Source organism: Oncorhynchus kisutch, unplaced genomic scaffold (assembly GCF_002021735.2).
Source record: "Oncorhynchus kisutch isolate 150728-3 unplaced genomic scaffold, Okis_V2 Okis03b-Okis08b_hom, whole genome shotgun sequence".
Taxonomy (NCBI): Eukaryota; Metazoa; Chordata; class Actinopteri; order Salmoniformes; family Salmonidae; genus Oncorhynchus; species Oncorhynchus kisutch.
This window is the reverse complement of record NW_022261980.1, coordinates 2,840,753-2,864,752: the sequence shown is the minus strand read 5'-3', so window position 1 is coordinate 2,864,752 and position 24,000 is coordinate 2,840,753. Positions and strand designations below refer to the sequence as shown.

Sequence of the window (24,000 nt, the reverse complement as noted above, 5' to 3'; positions counted from 1 at the left end):
CACTTCTCTTTCTATTCTCTCTCTCCTTCCTCCTGCCGTACCTCCATTTCTCTTTCTATTCTCTCTCTCCTTCCTCCCATCGTACCTCCACTTCTCTTTCTATTCGCTCTCTCCTTCCTCCCATCGTACCTCCACTTCTCTTTCTATTCTCTCTCTCCTTCCTCCTGTCACACCTCTCCCTCTCTCTCTCCCTCCTTCCTCACACCTCCAGTTCTCTCTCTCTCCTTCCTCCCATCGTACCTCCACTTCTCTTTCTATTCTCTCTCTCCTTCCTCCTGCCGTACCTCCATTTCTCTTTCTATTCTCTCTCTCCTTCCTCCCATCGTACCTCCACTTCTCTTTCTATTCTCTCTCTCCTTCCTCCCATCGTACCTCCACTTCTCTTTCTATTCTCTCTCTCCTTCCTCCTGCCGTACCTCCATTTCTCTTTCTATTCTCTCTCTCCTTCCTCCCATCGTACCTCCACTTCTCTTTCTATTCGCTCTCTCCTTCCTCCCATCGTACCTCCACTTCTCTTTCTATTCTCTCTCTCCTTCCTCCTGTCACACCTCTCCCTCTCTCTCTCCCTCCTTCCTCACACCTCCAGTTCTCTCTCTCTCTACTCTCTCTCTCTCCCTCCTTCCTCACACCTCCAGTTTTCTGTCTCTCTACTTCTCTCTCTCTCCCCTTCCTCCAGTTATACAGCCTCAGACAGACGTTTTAATAAAGCACCTATCCAGAGAAGAGGATATGGCAACATTGATCATCAGTCTGTGGTTCCTAAAACAATCACTTCTAGCCTAAAACTAGAACCCAGAGCTTCTGACATGCAACATGGAGAGGAGAAATATTTTCCATGTTTAAGATCATTTTTTAGGAACTTCCTATTTCTGACATGTGGTTTTAGATCAGCCTTTGCTACAGCAGCTGCCATGTGGATTCACAAAGAGGAAATACAGTACGATTGTTCAAGAACAACGATTATTGAGAAATATTGCAGAAGATCAGAAGTTCTCAGACTGTTTTTCACTGTAATAGTTTGGAAATATTCATGTAGTCTTTACTGTGGCCCACAAAAACATTTTATTGTATCGTGTCATATTGTACATCGTGTCCCCTGATCTGTCATTGACATGGCTGATTAACTTTCTGGAACCACAATGGCTGCCCTGACACAGTCCAGGTGGGTGACACATTGGTGCTGGATGAGGTGACTTTCCCTCCCCATGCAATCTAAAGTGCTTTGAGCACATGGAAAAGTGCTATATAAATCCAATCCTTATTATACAAGATATTACTATAATATCATCATATTGTAATAATATACGAGTTTCCCTCGTACTTTGATCAGGCACAGATAGGGCCTTACCTGTGTAGAGAACATGCCCTTTGCCCTTCCAGTCTCCTAAGTGTCATTTTGGGTGGTGGTATAATTTCCCCCCCTATTCCCAGTCTGCCCTGTACTGAGATTACAAGCCCAGTTGAGAGATACGGTCACCGGTCGAGTGTCTGTCTATCTACCTAGTTTAAATACAACAGTACTTCAACAGCAGCATAACATTTGATTTAGCTTACATCATCATCAATATTGCGTCTGGTTGGCTGATAGGCAGCAGAGAGAGAGGCAGAAAGATATCAAACAATCAGGAAAATAAGTGGAGCGAGCTAACTAGCAGATTTACATCGATCACCAACATCAATGATCAGCTGATAGCCCATCCTATTTTCCCCATGTCAATCATGTCTTTAGGAAATACTGTAACTAGCTTGCTTACAATTTGTGATGATGAGTTTGTCTTGTTGCAGAAAAAAATGCCCCCTGAAAGGTCTGTGGACGGCCCTGACTTTGAGCATCTGGAAAAGTGCTTTATAATATCCATCCAAACAATCAGTCAGTATCTCACCTGACAGACCCCACTGATGCACATATCCAGGGCGTCGGCCCGGCAACGTGTTCCGTCTAGAACCTTAGGTGCCAGCTCCACCGTTAGGCTCCTCCCCCGCGCCTGGCACCGCAGGGCGCACGCAGCCGAGGGTTCATAGGGCACGGGAATCCACTCGTATACCATTCCCTGGTACCTGATGTCATTGTGGGCGGAGCACTGCTGGGCTCGGAAGTCTCCCGACTCGACGGGACAGTCCTGGGGAAGAAGGGAGGAGAGGAAAGAAAAGGAAGATAGAGAAGGATAAGATGGCTCGGCAGAGGGAACAAACAGAAGAGATAACAGCTAACAGTGGGGCAAAAAATTATTTAGTCAGCCACCAATTGTGCAAGTTCTCCCACTTAAAAAGATGAGAGAGGCCTGAAATTTTCATCATAGGTACACTTCAACTATGACAGACAAAATGAGAAAAAACGTCCAGAAAATCACATTGTAGGATTTTAAATTGATTTATTTGCAAATTATGGTGGAAAATAAGTATTTGGTCACCTACAAACAAGCAAGATTTCTGGCTCTCACAGACCTGTAACTTCTTCTTTAAGAGGCTCCTCTGTCCTCCACTCGTTGCCTGTATTAATGGCACCTGTTTGAACAACCTCAAACAGTCACACTCCAAACTCCACTATGGCCAAGACCAAAGAGCTGTCAAAGGACACCAGAAACAAAATTGTAGACCTGCACCAGGCTGGGAAGACTGCATCTGCAATAGGTAAGCAGCTTGGTTTGAAGAAATCAACTGTGGGAGCAATTATTAGGAAATGGAAGACATACAAGACCACTGATAATCTCCCTCGATCTGGGGCTCCACTCAAGATCTTACCCAGTGGGATCAAAATGATCACAAGAACGGTGAGCAAAAATCCCAGAACCACACGGGGGGACCTAGTGAATGACCTGCAGAGAGCTGGGACCAAAGTAACAAAGCCTACCATCAGTAACACACTATGCCCCCAGGGACTCAAATCCTGCAGTGCCAGACGTGTCCCCCTGCTTAAGCCAGTACATGTCCAGGCCCGTCTGAAGTTTGCTAGAGAGCATTTGGATGATCCAGAAGAAGATTGGGAGAATGTCATATGGTCAGATGAAACCAAAATATAACTTTTTGGTAAAAACTCAACTCGTTGTGTTTGGAGGACAAAGAATGCTGAGTTGCATCCAAAGAACACCATACCTACTGTGAAGCATGAAACATCATGCTTTGGGGCTGTTTTTCTGCAAAGGGACCAGGACGACTGATCCGTGTAAAGGAAAGAATGAATGGGGCCATGTATCGTGAGATTTAGAGTGAAAACCTCCTTCCATCAGCAAGGGCATTGAAGATGAAACGTGGCTGGGTCTTTCATTATGACAATGATCCCAAACACACCTCCCGGGCAACGAAGTTGTGGCTTCGTAAGAAGCATTTCAAGGTCCTGGAGTGGCCTAGCCAGTCTCCAGATCTCAACCCCATAGAAAATGTTTGGAGGGAGTTGAAAGTCCGTGTTGCCCAGCAACAGCCCCAAAACATCACTGCTCTAGAGGAGATCTGCATGGAGGAATGGGCCAAAATACCAGCAACAGTGGGTGAAAACCTTGTGAAGACTTACAGAAAACGTTTGACCTCTGTCATTGCCAACAAAGGGTATATAACAAAGTATTGAGATAAACTTTTGTTATTGACCAAATACTTATTTTCCACCATAATTTGCAAATAAATTCATGGATTTTTTTCTAATTTTGTCTGTCATAGTTGAAGTGTACCGATGATGAAAATTACAGGCCTCTCTCATCTTTTTAAGTGGGAGAACTTGCACAATTGGTGGCTGACTAAACACTTTTTTGCCCCACTGTACATGTGGAAGACCCAACTCTTTGCCAACAGCGAGCCTTTACTAAGTCTCTCCTTAGGCCTTGCTTTACGCGCACACACACACAGACACGCACACACACGCACAGACACACACACGCACAGACACACACAGACGCACAGACGCACGCAGACAGACAGACGCACACGCACACACACACACACACACACAGACACAACCTCCCTCTCTTTCTCATTGAACTACATGCATGGGTTTCTCTCTCTCTCTTGCTTTGTTGATATCCATCTCTTTCACACCGGGAGCGGTGGTCTAAATATTATGCTGGGAACTCATCCCACTGGTCATGATTGAAATCATAGCTAGTCTGCAATACATTCCAGACACAAACCACCTCAATAGAGTAATAGAAACAGTACAGACTAGTCTATCTTTGATTCAAATGCTGTGAGAACGACTGTGGTTCCGCTGCTGAGAATAGACTGAAGGCATGTTGATATGAGCTTGTTTTCTTCTATTCATTGATGGAACGTATGATTTTACCATGAGGTCACCCACAGTGCTGAACATGACTGTCAAATACAGTGGCGACTGACAATATTGAGCCAGTGCTTCTCACTGTTACCAGCAAAGTTATAAGCTGGAATAGAAAAGTTATAATATATTACCAGTTATAAACTGGAATAGGACTAATAACAAGTTATATGTGTTACATTCATAAGCTTTGGAAATGACTCTGTTGTAGTCTGTTGAGGCTTCATAGCGTAGACTAGACTTACCATGTTACTGCACGTTCTGTAGCGGATATTCTTGCCTTCACAGTTCCTACAAAGCAAAATAACAAACCAACATTGTTAGTACAAATTGAAACCAACGGTTTACAAGGAAATGGTTTGGGCTTGAGTGTGATGGTTAATAAAAAGGTTGATTTGTGACGGGAAAGCTATATAACACACACCATATCAAACACGTATAATAGAATAGCTTAATATCCCTCAGGGAAATCTGTTTTGTAACAAAGAAAAGCACCATTACACAGAAACGTCTACAACAACAGTGGTGTTTTGTTAGTTTCTTGGGAAGGTTCAGGAGTTACACCTTTGTGAGTCTGGAGGATCGTGGCTGGAGTCAAATCGGGACTGACAGACATTTCATCCTGAATTATAGCTGCCTGTCTCAGACACACACACACACACACACACACACACACACACACACACACACACACACACACACACACACACACACACACACACCTGTCAGACCAAACCACGCTTCATCTGCCAACGATCAGATCTCATCGAGCCAACGACCGTCTCAGGACCCCCTCTGGGCTTAAACAAGCAAATCAACCTCTCTCACACAACAAACACGCACACACACACACACTCTGACACCCTCCCACACACACACACTAATCGGTTCACCTCACTCTGTCAAAACCAACTCCTGCCTCGTCTGAAATCCACCATAGCGTAACACTCCATTCCCTCCCCCTTCCTACACCGTATGGACACGCTACAAAATCTGTTCCACCTTGTTAGAAACGATAACTGCAGCCCATCACCCAGTGTGTGTTAACTTCCACTTCGCCACATTTCTCATTCTCACCCCCGGGGGTAGAATAACATTGGTCTAAACTGGTAGCAGCTCATTTGTTCGGGGCAATGCCCCAAATGGCACCCTATTCCCTACACAGTGCACTACTTTTGACCAGAGCCTTATGGGCCCTGGTCAAAAGTAGTACACTACATTGGGAATAGGATGCCATTTGGGACGCAAAGCGGATGTTAAAAAGCTTCAGTCTAATCGTCCATTAGGTTGAACGGGGAGTTGGAGACCACACTATGGCCATTCAGCCTGCTCCAAGGAAAAGCAGGCACTGAGGCAGAGTAGGAATGTCTCTGTCTTAACGAACCAATTAATGTCTTTCCCTCATCGAGATGAATCACTCATCCACACTGGGTTATACGTATAGGCTGGAGACAGGCACATACACATGCATACAGACATACACGGACACACACACGGACATGCACGCAGAGCCACAAGCACACACACACACACACACACACGGCTGTGTGTAGACCATGCTTTCAGGGTCTAGGAATGTCTATGAGGTGGCTATTTGTCTTCTAGCGGACAAACAGAGAGCAAAAGTCCACAGACATGAGGAAGGATAGGCAGCACTGTGTCTAATGGTGTAGGGTGAAGTTGCCCCTTGACACTGATCTTGGGTCAGTGTTGCGTTTTCTCCACTATTAGTTAAGGTTAGGGGGAGGGGAAACTGATCCTAGATCTGTACCTAGGGGCAAACTTCACCCCGGAGCGTGTCTAACAGAGTAAACCAAATCTAGCATTATCAGGTGTGTAAGTGCTGGGTAGGAACAAAAGCCTGCATACCCTGCAGCTCTCCAGGACCGGGATTGAAAAGAATAGTGCTGCTCTAATTCAAGTCTAGACAGATATTCCTAGACAGATATTTCCTCCCAGTCACTGGATGTTTCTATAAGGACAGATGAAGTTAGCAGGAGTCTGGGGGGGAGGGGCCTTAGAGAAGACAAGGCGCTGGGCACACAGCGTCTGACATCCAAGAGCAACATGGGGCCAGACACTACCCCAGTTTGTCTGTGTATCTCTCTCTCTCTGTGTGTGTGTGTGTGTGTGTGTGTGTGTGTGTGTGTGTGTGTGTGTGTGTGTGTGTGTGTGTGTATGTGTGTGTGTGTGTGTGTGTGTGTGTGTGTGTGTGTGTGTGTGCGTGCGTGAGTGTGTGCGTGAGTGCGTGCGTGAGTGTATCTCTCTCTGTGTGTGTGTGCGTGCGTGTGTGTGTGTGTGCGTGTGTGTGTGTGTGTGAGTGCGTGTGTGTGTGCGTGCATGAGTGTGTCTCTCTGTGTGTGTGTGTTTTATGTCTGGAGTAAGCTGGAGTGGGGCAGGGAGAAAGAGATGACAGTAGACTTAAGGTGTTCTCTGCAGTCTTTCTATGTTCCCCTTCATCTACACAGGCAGTTCTTCTGCTGGCTTAACCCTAACACCTGACACACACACACACACACAATCCCAGTGCGCTCGAGCAGGTGTGTTGGCTGATGCAGGGAATGGGAGATATTGCTCAAATAACTGTGTAAATCTCCCTGTGGGGGAAGCAGGCAAATCAAGCCCACAATCACTTCCAGACTTCTACACTCATTTAATCAATGAAGGGAAGTCAGGACAGAGGTCTGAGGCTGTTTTTCAAATGGTACACTATTACCTATAAAGTGCACTACATTTGGGGAAAATAATCTGATTGGTGAACTGGAATAATTGTTATCTCATCAACAACCCCTAAAGACTTACAGATATGGCCACTTATCATTCAGTTAAGTTGTGTTCCAAATGGCACCCTATTCCCTACTGTATATAGTGCATACAGTGCCTTCAGAAGTCATCAAAAGTCATGCATGCGCAACTATGAGGCAAAACAAACATGATGACACAACCGGCTCCACGCATGTGTCTGCATGAGCCATCATGCGCATGTTGAGTTTGTCTATCCCCACCAGACTCGATCAGGACACGCATGTTGAGTTTGTCTATCCCCACCAGACTCGATCAGGACACGCATGTTGAGTTTGTCTATCCCCACCAGACTCGATCAGGACACGCATGTTGAGTTTGTCTATCCCCACCACTCGATCAGGACACGCATGTTGAGTTTGTCTATCCCCACCAGACTCGATCAGGACATGCAGGTTGAGTTTGTCTATCCCCACCAGACTCGATCAGGACACGCATGTTGAGTTTGTCTATCCCCAAAAGACTCGATCAGGACACGCAGGTTCAGATATCAAAATGCAACTCTGAACCAACTATATTAATTTGGGAACAGGTCAAAACACATATGAAACATTCATTCCCATTTAGCTAGTTTGCTGATGCTAGATCATTTGTCCTGGGAGATAAACATTGGGTTGTTATTTTAACTGAAATGTACAATGTCCTTTTTTTGCTGGATCTTTGTAGAATTTAGACCAATTTTGAGTCACACAAATGTGTGTTTTCTACTCCAACAATTAATTCATGGATAAAAGGGGAATCCTAGTTAGTTTCTAGTAATCTCTCTTTTATGGCAGTTGGCAACCAACTTTAAGGTGCATTACTGTAACCAACTGCACTGGAGTGTGGACCTCATTCATTTTTCAATCACCGATGTAGGGATATGCTCCTAAAAACCAATGAGGAGATGGGAGAGGCAGGACTTGCAGCGCGTCATGCATGTAAAATAGAATCAGGTTCTATTTCAGCACCTAACTACGCAGACGCTTGTTGACGCGCGCAAACAGTTTGGATGAATGACTGAATAACATGTATGTGCACATTTATTTTGCAATGCTAGCGCACGCAACGCAAGCAGTGCGGTCAGCATGTTAGATTGTTGATAACATGTAAACTATATTTGGTATCCAATATTTATTGAAACATAAATACAATTGCACAATAATCACTTGTCTCTCAAATTCATCATTACAGTTATTGGTCAGCTAGCTAGTAAATGTTTTCCCATATTAGCATAAACATGACATTAGTCAAAAGACATGATATCAAGAACAAACGTAAGGAACAAATTAATACATAAAATATGTATCTCATTATCACCACATAAATGTTTTTTTGTCTATACACACAATAGGCACCTCATCAAGAAGCCCTGTTGCTGTGTTGACTGCAATGTGCTTATGGGGAATTTAAGCCCTGAACAATGGCTGACAGGCATCCCTGTCTCCCAGGCTGCGTGGCACACCCAAGACCACGGCCAATCTCATGCAAGGAACAACGCAGCTAACTTGGTTAGTATTATGAGCTAGCTAGTTAGGTAGGTAGTCTTGTTAGCTATCTAGCTAGATTGTTTTCTATGCTGGTTGTTAGCTTGCATAGCTTATACTGTACGTGTATAATTATAAGGGACACTTCATGTTTCGTGGATAAAATGTATATTTTTCAGTGGGTGAGCTCCATTCCTGACAGGCTGTAAAACATGAAGTGTACCTTACAATTATAAACATATAAATTATGCAAGCTAACAACCAGCATAGATAACTAGCTAGCTAGCTCACTCACAAGACTAGCCAAGTTAGCTGTGTTGTTGCTTGCATGCGATTGGCTGTGGGGTGCGGCAAGCTGCCTGTCAGGCATCGCTCAGGGCTTAAATGACCCACGAGGGCTAAGATGGCCCCACGACCTCATAGCTCAACACACAGACTTCTGCCCCATTGAAGCGTGTGTATCGTTTTCGTAACGTTGTCAGCTAACCCATCTATAGTGCACTACTTTTGACCAGGGCCCAAAGTCTGGTAAAAAGGAATGCACTGCGTAGCGAAACGGGTGTCACTTGGGACGTAGCAGAACTATGTCAAAAAGTAAGATAAACAACAGTCATATGTATTGTAGTAACACCACTTCCTATTGCATTAACACAAGATACCCTTGTCAATGTCTTTGAAAGGCCAAAGAGAGGGACGTTAAAAAGGAAAGATATACATCTGTGTCCCATCAGTAACCCTACACCCCTCTGAGCACCACTCTTAACACACAGGAAACATTCAATTGAGCAACGATGATCCCAATTTGACAGAGCAGGGTAATAAAATCTCCCCTGAATCCGTCCAAAGGTCAATACTGTGTGTGTGTGTAATTGTCTTCTCCCTGTTTCTATTATAAATGGATACAGGATTCATTCCATAATCACTGTTGCCAATTAACCCTGTTTAGTAGCTCTATCGTTTTATTAGTATTTTTATATTTGTGCTGTTGTAAACCATTTTACTTTTCACATTTCAGTCATTTAGCAGACGCTCTTGTCCAGAACAACTTACAGTAGTGAGTGCATACATTTCCATACCTTTTCGTACTGATCACCCGTGGGAATTGAACACACAACCCTGGCATTGTCATGCTCTACCAACTGAGCCACATGGGTATGATTTTGGCAGAGTAATTTCCCAACACTAAGGTGATACACAGGTTGAGTAGTGTTCAGAACAATGGAGAATAATACCAATGTTGTGCTAGGAGGGATGTGTGTGTCTACGTGTGTCTGTGTGTCTGTCTGTTCCTCTGTTTGTCTGTATGCGTCTGCGTGTAGTTCCAGGAGTAAACTCACTATCATTAGGATGCAATGTGTCGTAGATTGGATATAATGTGAATGACTGGCAGCTCTTCTCCCATAAAGTTGACCCTTGTTGCTCTCTAAAGAGAATGTAAACTGTAGCATCTAATGATTTACAGGATTTAACCTCCCATCCTCCCCAGGATCTAATCTCCCATCCTCCCCAGGATCTAACCTCTCAACCTCCCCAGGATTTAATCTCCCATCCTCCCCAGGATCTAATCTCCCATCCTCCCCAGGATCTAACCTCCCATCCTCCCCAGGATCTAACCTCCCATCCTCCCCAGGATCTAACCTCCCATCCTCCCCAGGATCTAATCTCCCATCCTCCCCAGGATCTAACCTCCCATCCTCCCCAGGATCTAACCTCCCATCCTCCCCAGGATCTAATCTCCCATCCTCCCCAGGATCTAACCTCCCATCCTCCCCAGGATCTAACCTCCCATCCTCCCCAGGATCTAACCTCCCATCCTCCCCAGGATCTAATCTCCCATCCTCCCCAGGATCTAACCTCCCATCCTCCCCAGGATCTAATCTCCCATCCTCCCCAGGATCTAACCTCCCATCCTCCCCAGGATCTAACCTCCCATCCTCCCCAGGATCTAATCTCCCATCCTCCCCAGGATCTAACCTCCCATCCTCCCCAGGATCTAATCTCCCATCCTCCCCAGGATCTAACCTCCCATCCTCCCCAGGATCTAACCTCCCATCCTCCCCAGGATGTAACCTCCCATCCTCCCCAGGATAGAACCTCCCATCCTCCCCAGGATAGAACCTCCCATCCTCCCCAGGAATGTGTGTGTGATACTGACCCTCCGTTGAGACACCTGCGTAGAGAGTACGAGGCCCCGCCTCCACAGGTGCGTGAGCAGTCGCTCCAGGTGCCCCATGCATCCCAGCCACTGTCCCCGTCCTCATCTGATCCAGTCATACGAGACGCCTGAGAGAGAGAGGGGAAAGAGGTTAGAGTATACCTTACACATGCATGGCACGCACGCATGTACGCACACACACACACAAATAAGCACACACACAATAACACAAAAAACGTGCTACTATGTGTTATTGTAGTGAATTGGGGGGGTAGCCTTGGCTGAACTTGGGAGTTTGAAGAAAAATAATCAGATTTTTCTTACAGTCCCTGGAAATGTGTCTTTTGCTTTTTGACCAAACACCATAAGACCCACACAACTCTGAGGGGCTAGAAACACAGGTGCTGCTTGTCATTCCAACACGTGTTGTTATGACAAGAGAATCAAGCTGCTTTTCTAAATCACAAGGGCCTAATCCCAAACTGCTTGTCTAGATCACTAGGGCCTAATCCCAAAATGCTTTTCTAAATCACAAGGGCCTAATCCCAAACTGCTTGTCTAGATCACTAGGGCCTAATCCCAAAATGCTTTTCTAAATCACAAGGGCCTAATCCCAAACTGCTTGTCTAGATCACTAGGGCCTAATCCCAAACTGCTTTTCTAAATCACAAGGGCCTAATCCCAAACTGCTTGTCTATATCACTAGGGCCTAATCCCAAACTGCTTGTCTAAATCACAAGGGCCTAATCCCAAACTGCTTGTCTAGATCACTAGGGCCTAAACCCAAACTGCTTGTCTAGATCACTAGGGCCTAATCCCAAACTGCTTGTCTAGATCACTAGGGCCTAATCCCAAACTGCTTGTCTAGATCACTAGGGCCTAATCCCAAACTGCTTGTCTAGATCACTAGGGCCTAATCCCAAACTGCTTGTCTAGATCACTAGGGCCTAATCCCAAACTGCTTGTCTAGATCACTAGGGCCTAAACCCAAACTGCTTGTCTAGATCACTAGGTCCTAAACCCAAATCGACCCTATGCCCTATGCACTTGTGGAGATCAGAGAGGATTTGACAGATGTAAGTCATTTGGAAATAGCTCCAATGTGCCCTCTGATAGGCGAGGGGGAAGTTTCCATACATTGCTTTTACCAATCAAATCGTCTCAGATCTCCACATGTGCATATCGCGCAGGGGGCTTGGATTGCAGCATATTCTATGGAAATACCTTTTCGCAAAACCCTCATCAGTGAGCATGATCATGGATTTCAGAAGATGAAAATAGGGATCATTAATATTATTAAACAGCTGTTATTGCATTGCTGTTATTAAACAGCTGTTATTAAATGGCGGTTATTAAATGGCTGTTATTAAATGACTGTTATTAAATGGCTGTTATTGCATGGCTGTTATTAAATGGCTGTTATTAAATGGCTGTTATTAAATGACTGTTATTACATGGCTGTTATTAAACAGCTGTTATTAAATGGCTGTTATTAAATGACTGTTATTAAATGGCTGTTATTGCATGGCTGTTATTAAATGGCTGTTATTAAACGGCTGTTATTAAATGGTCTGTTATTAAACAGCTGTTACTACATGGCTGTTATTAAACAGCTGTTACTACACGGCTGTTACTGCACGGCTGTTACTGCACGGCTGTTATTACACGGCTGTTACTACACGGCTGTTACTACACGGCTGTTACTGCACGGCTGTTACTGCACGGCTGTTACTACACGGCTGTTACTACACGGCTGTTACTGCACGGCTGTTACTGCACGGCTGTTACTGCACGGCTGTTACTGCACGGCTGTTACTACACGGCTGTTACTACACGGCTGTTACTACACGGCTGTTACTGCACGGCTGTTACTACACGGCTGTTACTGCACGGCTGTTACTACACGGCTGTTACTACACGGCGGTTACTACACGGCTGTTACTGCATGGCTGTTACTGCATGGCTGTTACTGCACGGCTGTTACTACACGGCTGTTATTGCACGGCTGTTACTGCACGGCTGTTACTGCACGGCTGTTACTACACGGCTGTTACTGCATGGCTGTTACTGCACGGCTGTTACTGCACGGCTGTTACTACACGGCTGTTACTGCACGGCTGTTACTGCATGGCTGTTACTGCACGGCTGTTACTGCACAGCTGTTACTGCACGGCTGTTACTACACGGCTGTTACTGCACGGCTGTTACTACACGGCTGTTACTACACGGCTGTTACTACACGGCTGTTACTACACGGCTGTTACTACACGGCTGTTACTGCACGGCTGTTACTGCACGGCTGTTACTACACGGCTGTTACTACACGGCTGTTACTGCATGGCTGTTACTACACGGCTGTTACTACACAGCTGTTACTACACGGCTGTTACCACACAACTGTTATTACATGGCTATTATTAAACGGCTGTTACTAAATGGCTGTTATTAAATAGCTGTTATTACATAGCTGTTATTAAACAGCTGTTATTAAATGACTGTTATTACATGGCTGTTATTAAACAGCTGTTATTACATGGCTGTTATTACATGGCTGTTATTACATGGCTTATATTAAACAGCCGAATAACCCTGTTATTCTCCTGGCTGTGTGTTATGAGCGTATTAAAGCCCAGGTGAGTGAGAGGGTTCTCCTGGCTGTGTGTTATGAGCGTATTAAAGCCCAGGTGAGTGAGAGGGTTCTCCTGGCTGTGTGTTATGAGCGTATTAAAGCCCAGGTGAATGAGAGGGTTCTCCTGGCTGTGTGTTATGAGCGTATTAAAGCCCAGGTGAGTGAGAGGGTTCTCAGGTGTGTGTGTGTGTGTGTGTGTTATGAGCGTATTAAAGCCCAGGTGAATGAGAGGGTTCTCCTGGCTGTGTGTTATGAGCGTATTAAAGCCCAGGTGAATGAGAGGGTTCTCCTGGCTGTGTGTTATGAGCGTATTAAAGCCCAGGTGAATGAAAGGGTTCTCCTGGCTGTGTGTTATGAGCGTATTAAAGCCCAGGTGAGTGAGAGGGTTCTCCTGGCTGTGTGTTATGAGCGTATTAAAGCCCAGGTGAATGAGAGGGTTCTCCTGGCTGTGTGTTATGAGCGTATTAAAGCCCAGGTGAATGAGAGGGTTCTCCTGGCTGTGTGTTATGAGCGTATTAAAGCCCAGGTGAATGAAAGGGTTCTCCTGGCTGTGTGTTATGAGTATATTAAAGCCCAGGTGAATGAGAGGGTTCTCCTGGCTGTGTGTTATGAGCATATTAAAGCCCAGGTGAATGAGAGGGTTCTCCTGGCTGTGTGTTATGAGTGTATTAAAGCCCAGGTGAGTGAGAGGGTTCTCCTGGCTGTGTGTTATGAGCATATTAAAGCCCAGGTGAATGAGAGTGTTCTCCTGGCTGTGTGTTATGAGCGTATTAAAGCCCAGGTGAATGAAAGGGTTCTCCTGGCTGTGTGTTATGAGCGTATTAAAGCCCAGGTGAATGAGAGGGTTCTCCTGGCTGTGTGTTATGAGCGTATTAAAGCCCAGGTGAATGAGAGGGTTCTCCTGGCTGTGTGTTATGAGCGTATTAAAGCCCAGGTGAATGAGAGGGTTCTCCTGGCTGTGTGTTATGAGCGTATTAAAGCCCAGGTGAATGAAAGGGTTCTCCTGGCTGTGTGTTATGAGTATATTAAAGCCCAGGTGAATGAGAGGGTTCTCCTGGCTGTGTGTTATGAGCATATTAAAGCCCAGGTGAATGAGAGGGTTCTCCTGGCTGTGTGTTATGAGCATATTAAAGCCCAGGTGAATGAGAGGGTTCTCCTGGCTGTGTGTTATGAGCGTATTAAAGCCCAGGTGAGTGAGAGGGTTCTCCTGGCTGTGTGTTATGAGCATATTAAAGCCCAGGTGAATGAGAGGGTTCTCCTGGCTGTGTGTTATGAGCGTATTAAAGCCCAGGTGAATGAGAGGGTTCTCCTGGCTGTGTGTTATGAGCATATTAAAGCCCAGGTGAATGAGAGGGTTCTCCTGGCTGTGTGTTATGAGCGTATTAAAGCCCAGGTGAGTGAGAGGGTTCTCCTGGCTGTGTGTTATGAGCATATTAAAGCCCAGGTGAATGAGAGGGTTCTCCTGGCTGTGTGTTATGAGCGTATTAAAGCCCAGGTGAATGAAAGGGTTCTCCTGGCTGTGTGTTATGAGCGTATTAAAGCCCAGGTGAATGAGAGGGTTCTCCTGGCTGTGTGTTATGAGCGTATTAAAGCCCAGGTGAATGAGAGGGTTCTCCTGGCTGTGTGTTATGAGCGTATTAAAGCCCAGGTGAATGAAAGGGTTCTCCTGGCTGTGTGTTATGAGCGTATTAAAGCCCAGGTGAGTGAGAGGGTTCTCCTGGCTGTGTGTTATGAGCATATTAAAGCCCAGGTGAATGAGAGGGTTCTCCTGGCTGTGTGTTATGAGCATATTAAAGCCCAGGTGAATGAGAGGGTTCTCCTGGCTGTGTGTTATGAGCGTATTAAAGCCCAGGTGAGTGAGAGGGTTCTCCTGGCTGTGTGTTATGAGCGTATTAAAGCCCAGGTGAGTGAGAGGGTTCTCCTGGCTGTGTGTTATGAGCATATTAAAGCCCAGGTGAATGAGAGGGTTCTCCTGGCTGTGTGTTATGAGCATATTAAAGCCCAGGTGAATGAGAGGGTTCTCCTGGCTGTGTGTTATGAGCGTATTAAAGCCCAGGTGAATGAAAGGGTTCTCCTGGCTGTGTGTTATGAGCGTATTAAAGCCCAGGTGAGTGAGAGGGTTCTCCTGGCTGTATCTCACCAAAAATAGGAAAGTTGGTTTCCTGTGGCTCAGTGATGTCAAAGCAGACCCTCTAGTGTCATAGAGAGACGTAATATGACACTGTGTGTGTGTGTGTGTGTGTGTGTGTGTGTGTGTGTGTGTGTGTGTGTGTGTGTGTGTGTGTGTGTCAGAGAATCTGATGGTGTTTTTCAGGGAGACCAGGCCCAGTAGACAACTCAAACCTTCTTGGGACTATCTCACACTGTGCCCTTCATTTTTAGTATCACCAGACTCACAACTGGAAATATGTATTTACTTTGAACTATTCAATACTGTGTCTGCATCCCAAACAGCACCGTTTTCCTTATATAGTGCACTACTTTTAACCATAGGGCCTTGGTCAAAAGTAGTGCACTATGTAGGGAATAGGATGCCATTTGGGAAACAGAATGTTATTTCTGGATGAGAGTGGACATAGACCTTCTACAGAGCATTTCTCTGGGCGGAGTTTAAATTGCTAACACAGGAAAATGTCTAATTCTTTTGACATTGTTATTTATGCCTGGTTACTGATGGTAGAATGTCTTACAGTACATTCCTCTGACGGTCTTATTTCAATCTCTCTTCCAGACCCCAAATCACCCTGACCTTGGATGAAATCAGAACGGTCGCCATTCTAGAATGTTTCTCTCTCATATGCAGTACACACATAGGCACATACTGTACACACATAGGCACATACTGTACACACATAGGCACATACTGTACACACATAGGCACATACTGTACACACATAGGCACATACTGTACACACAACCAGATGCAGACATGTGCACGCGCAGACAGACAGACAGACAGACAGACAGGCAGGCAGGCAGGCAGGCAGGCAGGCAGGCAGGCAGGCAGGCACACACTTTATTTATTTAACTAGCCAAGTCAGTAAAGAAGAAATTCTTATTTACAATGATGACCTAGGAACAGTGGGTTAACTGGTCTAGGAACAGTGGGTTAACTGGTCTAGGAACAGTGGGTTAACTGGTCTAGGAACAGTGGGTTAACTGGTCTAGGAACAGTGGGTTAACTGGTCTAGGAACAGTGGGTTAACTGGTCTAGGAACAGTGGGTTAACTGGTCTAGGAACAGTGGGTTAACTGCCTTGTTCAGTGACAGAACGACAGATTTTTGTCTGATTTTTGTCTGTCCGTCCGTCCGTCTGGATCTGATTCTGAAACCCCTTGCTATTGTTTGACTTCCAACCCCCAGACTGGACCAAAGCAGGCTTATGAGATACATTTTCAGTCAACTTACTAATGGAATGAGAGACCACCTTTTGTTACTAAGCTGGCTGGAAGCTGACATCCAACAGTAATAACATTGTGATGAGGAGAATCTGTCCGGGACGTTTTGGCTGAGACGACTGGCTCGCTCTATTGTGTCAGTTCTGAATAGCTCTGTATCAGCATTCTGTAGCCATTTCCACTGACCAGATTAGTGATCACCGCCCCATCAAAACACATTGAGAGGGAGAGAGAGAGCTGGGGAGAGGGAAAGAGAGATGGAGAGAGAGAGAGAGAGAGAGAGAGATAGAGAGCTGGGGAGAGAGAGAGAGAGGGAGAGAGAGAGAGAGAGAGAGAGAGAGAGAGAGAGAGAGAGAGGGAGAGAGAGAGAGAGAGAGAGAGGGAGAGAGAGGGAGAGGGAGAGAGGGAAAGAGAGAGAGAGAGAGAGAGAGAGAGAGAGAGGGAGAGAGAGAGAGAGAGAGAGAGGGAGAGAGAGGGAGAGAGAGAGAGAGCTGGGGAGAGGGAAAGAGAGATGGAGAGAGAGAGAGAGAGAGAGAGAGAGAGAGAGCTGGGGAGAGGGAAAGAGAGATGGAGAGAGAGAGAGAGAGAGAGAGAGAGAGAGAGAGAGAGAGAGCTGGGGAGAGGGAAAGAGAGATGGAGAGAGAGAGAGAGAGAGAGAGAGAGAGAGGGAGAGATAGAGAGCTGGGGAGAGGGAAAGAGAGATGGAGAGAGAGAGAGAGAGAGAGAGAGAGAGAGAGAGAGAGAGAGAGAGGGAGAGATAGAGAGCTGGGGAGAGGGAAAGAGAGATGGAGAGAGAGAGAGAGAGAGAGAGAGAATGAGAGAGAGAGAGAGAGAGAGAGATCCCTCTGCAGCCCAGCCTGCTATATTCCATTCTCTGCTCTGTTCATTCATTCATCCTACCATGCATGATGCAACAACTGTCAGCCAAATAGAACAGAGCTATAGGATATCATATTATTATAAAATCCTTTTTGGTACATTAATGTCTGCATCCCAAATGACATACTATTACCTACATAGTGTACTAACTATAACCATGGCCAATAGGGCAATAGTCAAGAGTAGTGCACTATGTAGGAAATAGGGTGCCATTTGGGATGTAGATCTAAGAGAGTTTCAGAGAGATAAAACAGTGTTGCATATTTTGTTTACATAAGTTGTAACTGCTATGGAGTTGCTATGGAGTTGATATGGAGTTGCTATGGTGTTGCTATGGAGTTGCTATGGAGTTGCACAGATTATAGCTGGCAGCATTCATCTGTCTATGTGTAAAACACAAGTTGATCTGTATTCAATGGGACATGTTCAAGGTGATTACAGAATTCCTCATCTAGCTGCTTCTAGTGTGCGTGTCAGCTGTTGTGTGTGTGCACATATGAGCTGTAGCTGCTGTCAGTGTGTGTATGTGTGCAGATATGTGTGTGTGTCCTGCAGCCTGCAGTGTGGAGGCTCCTACTGTCTGGCTAGACACAGCACAGTGGAGTGCTGGATGGCTGAGGTGCTGAGGGTTTAGGGTGGATACAGCCATCTGTCTTTCCTACTTAACTTCATTCTCTCTACCCCTCCATTGGTTCTCGCTCCCTCATTCCTGTCTAGTCCAACCTCCTCTGGGCACTCTCTTTCTCTCTTTCTGTTTCTCTGTCTCTCATAAACAGGGCATCCTGTCTCTGAGTCTCATCCAAGACATCTACATGGCAGCTCTCCATCCTGTCTCTATCCCCACCCTTCCTCTCTTCATCCTTCCATCTCTCTCTCTGTGTGCCTCTCTCTCTCCCTATATGTCTCTCTCTCTCTCTGTGCCTCTCTCTATCTCCCTCTCTGTCTCTCTCTCTGTCTCTCTCTCTCGTGTGTGTAACACACGCTGTGGCACACGTACACCCACAACCTGTCTAGTAGGTCCTACAAGGGTTGAATTGCACTGTCTGGAGGACAGTTTAAGAGCAACTAGGTGTGAGTCAGAAAACCCATAGCCGGTATCTGGAAGCCCCATTAGAGAGAGCTCTATGAGGCTCCCTGAAAACAAGACTGGGAAGAAAATGCTACTCTTTTAGCTCTACCGTACCATATCTGTACTTAGCCAGTCACAAAGGGCCTGTACCATTTCTGTACTTAGCCAGTCACAAAGGGCCTGTACCATTTCTGTACTTAGCCAGTCACAAAGGGCCTGTACCATTTCTGTACTTAGCCAGTCACAAAGGGCTCTGTACCATTTCTGGACTTAGCCAGTCACAAAGGGCCTGTACCAGTTCTGTACTTAGCCAGTCACAAAGGGCTAGGTACCATTTCTGTACTTAGTCAGTCAGATAAGGCTCTGTACCATTTCTGTACTTAGCCAGTCACAAAGGGCCTGTACCAGTTCTGTACTTAGCCAGTCACAAAGGGCTAGGTACCATTTCTGTACTTAGTCAGTCAGAAAAGGCCCTGTACGATTTCAGTGCGTCACACATGGCTGTCTTCAAGTAGGTCAGATAGGGGTGGTGGTGGTTCAGAATCACACTCATGTGATGAGTAACTTTGAGAACTGAAGACTTTTTCCTATTTTCTCAAGGAACTAATGCCTAGGCTTTAGCTCATCAGGGGAATGTGGTCTTATGGACAGCCGGGTTCGAAACCTGGTCAGTCACAGTAACACGTGTACTCTTTGACCAAAGAAGACACGGCTAGCTATGTTCCCTGACCTCCTACCTGTCGTCACATGGTTGTCACCACCAGTTAATTTGGCTTAGGCACCAATAACACAACCAAGACTTGACAATGACATCATTCAAAAACAAAAGACATCAAACTGATAGAAATGTAGATTTTACTAGTCCCCAAGGAAAACAAAACATATTAAAGAATGCTGACAGGAATAACGCTAGATTAAACCAGAAAAAGATATGGGGCATCCAATGATAGCATTAGCTACTATAAATGCGTATATCAGAAACTGACTGTGTGATTGTATGCTGTCAACATTGTCTAGTCAAGATAGATGTCATAGGGGCAGTTTCCAGACACAGATTAATCATAGTCAGGTAATCCTGGACTAAAAATCAATCTCAAAGGAGAAACACAATTGAAAATGTTTTTTAGTCCAGGGCCAGGCTTAATCTGTGTCTGAGAAACGGCCCCATAAAGTCCACATTTTTTTTATTTATTTTTTTATTTCACCTTTATTTAACCAGGTAGGCTAGTTGAGAACAAGTTCTCATTTACAACTGCGACCTGGCCAAGATAAAGCATAGCAGTGTGAGCATACAACAAAGAGTTACACATGGAGTAAACAATTAACAAGTCAATAACACAGTAGAAAACAAAGGGGGGGTCTATATACAATGTGTGCAAAAGCCATGAGGAGGTAGGCAAATAATTACAATTTTGCAGATTAACACTGGAGTGATAAATGATCAGATGGTCATGTACAGGTAGAGATATTGGTGTGCAGAAGAGCAGAAAAGTAAATAAATAAAAACAGTATGGGGATGAGGTAGGTGAAAAGGGTGGGCTAATTACCAATAGACTATGTACAGGCTACACATAATGACTGGAAGGATGTATCAGACGTGGGTGTCACACTCTGACCATACTTTGCGTTGTTTGTTTCTATGTTTTGTATTGTGGGGTGTGGGTGATTGTTCCTGCTTCCAGTGTTCCTGTGTTGGTATTCACGTTACGGGACTGTTTCGTCTTCGTTCTTTTTGTCGGTTCATTGTTTTTGTTCGTTGTTTAAGTATCCCATTAAAAATGAATAATCATCACGCTGCATTTTGGTCCTCCTCACTTTCTCCCGAAGATGATAGTTACAGAATCACCCACCACCAAAGGACCAAGCAGCGTGGTAATGGGCCTCAGCAGGAAAGGCAGCGATATCAGGACTCCTGGACATGGGAGCGAGATCTGGACTATGTCACGACTTGGGAAGAGATGGACAGGTGGTCGGTCGACCCAGGGAGAGTGCCGGAGCCCGCCTGGGATTCTCTGGAGCAGTGTGAGGAGGGATACTGGCGTATGGAGTTGGCACGACGATCAAGGAAGCCCGAGAGGCAGCCCCAAAAATGTATTGGGGGAGGGCACACGGGGAGTGTGGATAAGGCAGGTAGGAGACCTGCGCCAACTCCCCGTACTTACCGTGGAGAGAGAGGGCGTCGTACTGGTCAGGCACCGTGTTATGCGGTGGAGCGCACGGTGTCCCCAGTACGCGTGCTTAGCCCGGTGCGCTACATCCCAGCTCCTCGTATTGGCCGGGCTAGAGTGGGCATCGAGCCAGATGCGTAGGTGCGGCTTCATTGCATCTGGCTCGATGCCCACTCTAGCCCAGCCAATACGAGGAGCTGGGATGTAGAGCCAGATGCAATGAAGCCGCACCTAGGCATCTGGTCTCCAGTGCGTCTCCTCGGGCCGGCGTACATGGCACCAGCCTTACGGATGGTGTCCCCGGTTCGCCAGCACAGCCCAGTGCGGGCTATTCCACCTCGCCGCACTGGCCTGGCTACAGGGAGCATTCAACCAGGTAAGGTTGGGCAGGCTCGGTGCTCAAGAGCTCCAGTACGGTCCGGTCTATCCGGTGCCACCTGCACGCACCAGCCCTCCGGTGGCAGCCTCCCGCACCAGGCTGTCTCTCCGTCTTCTGCCTACAGGTGCTCCCGCCTGCCCAACGCTGTCCGAGTCTCCCATCTGTCCTGAGCCTGCCAGAGTCTCCCGTCTGTCCTGAGCCGCCAGAGTCTCCCGCCTGCCCAGGGCTGTCCAAGTCTCCTGCCTGCCCAGTGCTGTCCGAGTCTCCCGTCTGTCCTGAGCCGACAGAGTCTCCCGTCTGTCCTGAGCCGCCAGTCTCCCGCCTGCCCAGCGCTGTCAGTCTCCCGTCTGTCCTGAGCCGCCAGAGTCTCCCGCCTGCCCAGTGCTGTCCGAGTCTCTCGTCTGTCCTGAGCTGACAGAGTCTCCCGCCTACCCAGCACTGTCCGAGTCTCCCGTGTGTCCTGAGCCGCCAGAGTCTCCAGTCTGTCCTGAGCCGCCAGAGTCTCCAGTCTGTCCTGAGCCGCCAGAGTCTCCCGTCTGTCCTGAGCCGCCAGAGTCTCCCGCCTGCTCAGCGCTGTCCGAGTCTCCCGTCTGTCCTGAGCCGCCAGAGTCTCCCGCCTGCCCAGCGCTGTCCGATTCTCCCGTCTGTCCTGAGACGCCAGAGTCTCCCGCCTGCCCAGCGCTGTCCGAGTCTCCCGTGTGTCCTGAGCCGCCAGAGTCTCCCGCCTGCCCAGCGCTGTCTGAGTCTCTCGTCTGTCCTGAGCTGACAGAGTCTCCCGCCTACCCAGCACTGTCCGAGTCTCCCGTGTGTCCTGAGCTGCCAGAGTCTCCAGTCTGTCCTGAGCCGCCAGTCTCCCGTCTGTCCTGAGCCGCCAGAGTCTCCCGCCTGCTCAGTGCTGTCCGAGTCTCCCGTCTGTCCTGAGCCGCCAGAGTCTCCCGCCTGCCCAGCGCTGTCCGATTCTCCCATCTGTCCTGAGACGCCAGAGTCTCCCGCCTGCCCAGGGCTGTCCAAGTCTCCTGCCTGCCCAGTGCTGTCCGAGTCTCCCGTCTGGCCTGAGCCGCCAGAGTCTCCCGTCTGTCCTGAGCCGCCAGTCTCCCGCCTGCCCAGAGCTGTCAGTCTCCCGTCTGTCCTGAGCCGCCAGAGTCTCCCGCCTGCCCAGCGCTGTCCGAGTCTCTCGTCTGTCCTGAGCTGACAGAGTCTCCCGCCTACCCAGCACTGTCCGAGTCTCCCGTGTGTCCTGAGCCGCCAGAGTCTCCAGTCTGTCCTGAGCCGCCAGAGTCTCCAGTCTGTCCTGAGCCGCCAGAGTCTCCCGTCTGTCCTGAGCCGCCAGAGTCTCCCGCCTGCTCAGCGCTGTCCGAGTCTCCCGTCTGTCCTGAGCCGCCAGAGTCTCCCGCCTGCCCAGCGCTGTCCGATTCTCCCGTCTGTCCTGAGACGCCAGAGTCTCCCGCTTGCCCAGCGCTGTCCGAGTCTCCCGTGTGTCCTGAGCCGCCAGAGTCTCCCGCCTGCCCAGCGCTGTCCGAGTCTCTCGTCTGTCCTGAGCTGACAGAGTCTCCCGCCTACCCAGCACTGTCCGAGTCTCCCGTGTGTCCTGAGCCGCCAGAGTATCCAGTCTGTCCTGAGCCGCCAGTCTCCCGTCTGTCCTGAGCCGCCAGAGTCTCCCGCCTGCTCAGCGCTGTCCGAGTCTCCCGTCTGTCCTGAGCCGCCAGAGTCTCCCGCCTGCCCAGCGCTGTCCGATTCTCCCATCTGTCCTGAGACGCCAGAGTCTCCCGCCTGCCCAGGGCTGTCCAAGTCTCCTGCCTGCCCAGTGCTGTCCGAGTCTCCCGTCTGTCCTGAGCCGCCAGAGTCTCCCGTCTGTCCTGAGCCGCCAATCTCCCGCCTGCCCAGCGCTGTCAGTCTCCCGTCTGTCCTGAGCCGCCAGAGTCTCCCGCCTGCCCAGCGCTGTCCGAGTCTCTCCTCTGTCCTGAGCTGACAGAGTCTCCCGCCTACCCAGCACTGTCCGAGTCTCCCGTGTGTCCTGAGCCGCCAGAGTCTCCAGTCTGTCCTGAGCCGCCAGAGTCTCCAGTCTGTCCTGAGCCGCCAGAGTCTCCCGTCTGTCCTGAGCCGCCAGAGTCTCCCGCCTGCTCAGCGCTGTCCGAGTCTCCCGTCTGTCCTGAGCCGCCAGAGTCTCCCGCCTGCCCAGCGCTGTCCGATTCTCCCGTCTGTCCTGAGACGCCAGAGTCTCCCGCCTGCCCAGCGCTGTCCGAGTCTCCCGTGTGTCCTGAGCCGCCAGAGTCTCCCGCCTGCCCAGCGCTGTCCGAGTCTCTCGTCTGTCCTGAGCTGACAGAGTCTCCCGCCTACCCAGCACTGTCCGAGTCTCCCGTGTGTCCTGAGCCGCCAGAGTATCCAGTCTGTCCTGAGCCGCCAGTCTCCCGTCTGTCCTGAGCCGCCAGAGTCTCCCGCCTGCTCAGCGCTGTCCGAGTCTCCCGTCTGTCCTGAGCCGCCAGAGTCTCCCGCCTGCCCAGCGCTGTCCGATTCTCCCATCTGTCCTGAGACGCCAGAGTCTCCCGCCTGCTCAGCGCTCTCCGAGTCTCCCGTGTGTCCTGAGCCGCCAGAGTCTCCCGCCTGCCCAGCGCTGTCCGAGTCTCCCGTCTGTCCTGAGCCGCCAGAGTCTCCCGTCTGTCCTGAGCCGCCAGAATCTCCCGTCTGTCTTGAGCCGCCAGAGTCTCCCGTCTGTCCTGAGCCACCAGAGCCGTCAGTCAGTCCGGAGCTGCCCCTCAGTCCGGAGCTGCCCCTCAGTCCAGAGGCGCTCCTCAGT

General features: G+C 48.3%; 1 protein-coding gene across 2 annotated transcripts in view; it reads right to left on the bottom strand.

Moving 5' to 3' along the window:
- Nucleotides 1–24,000, bottom strand: part of adamtsl3 (ADAMTS-like 3) — a 184,959-nt gene that overhangs the window by 79,063 nt on the left and 81,896 nt on the right. For both annotated transcript variants that reach the window (XM_031812497.1, XM_031812498.1), the window contains exons 4-6: nt 10,685–10,812; nt 4,507–4,552; nt 1,884–2,120 (exon numbers count right to left, since the gene is read on the bottom strand). In XM_031812497.1, coding sequence (XP_031668357.1) covers nt 1,884–2,120; nt 4,507–4,552; nt 10,685–10,812 — 411 coding nt within the window. The remainder of the gene's footprint in view (nt 1–1,883; nt 2,121–4,506; nt 4,553–10,684; nt 10,813–24,000) is intronic.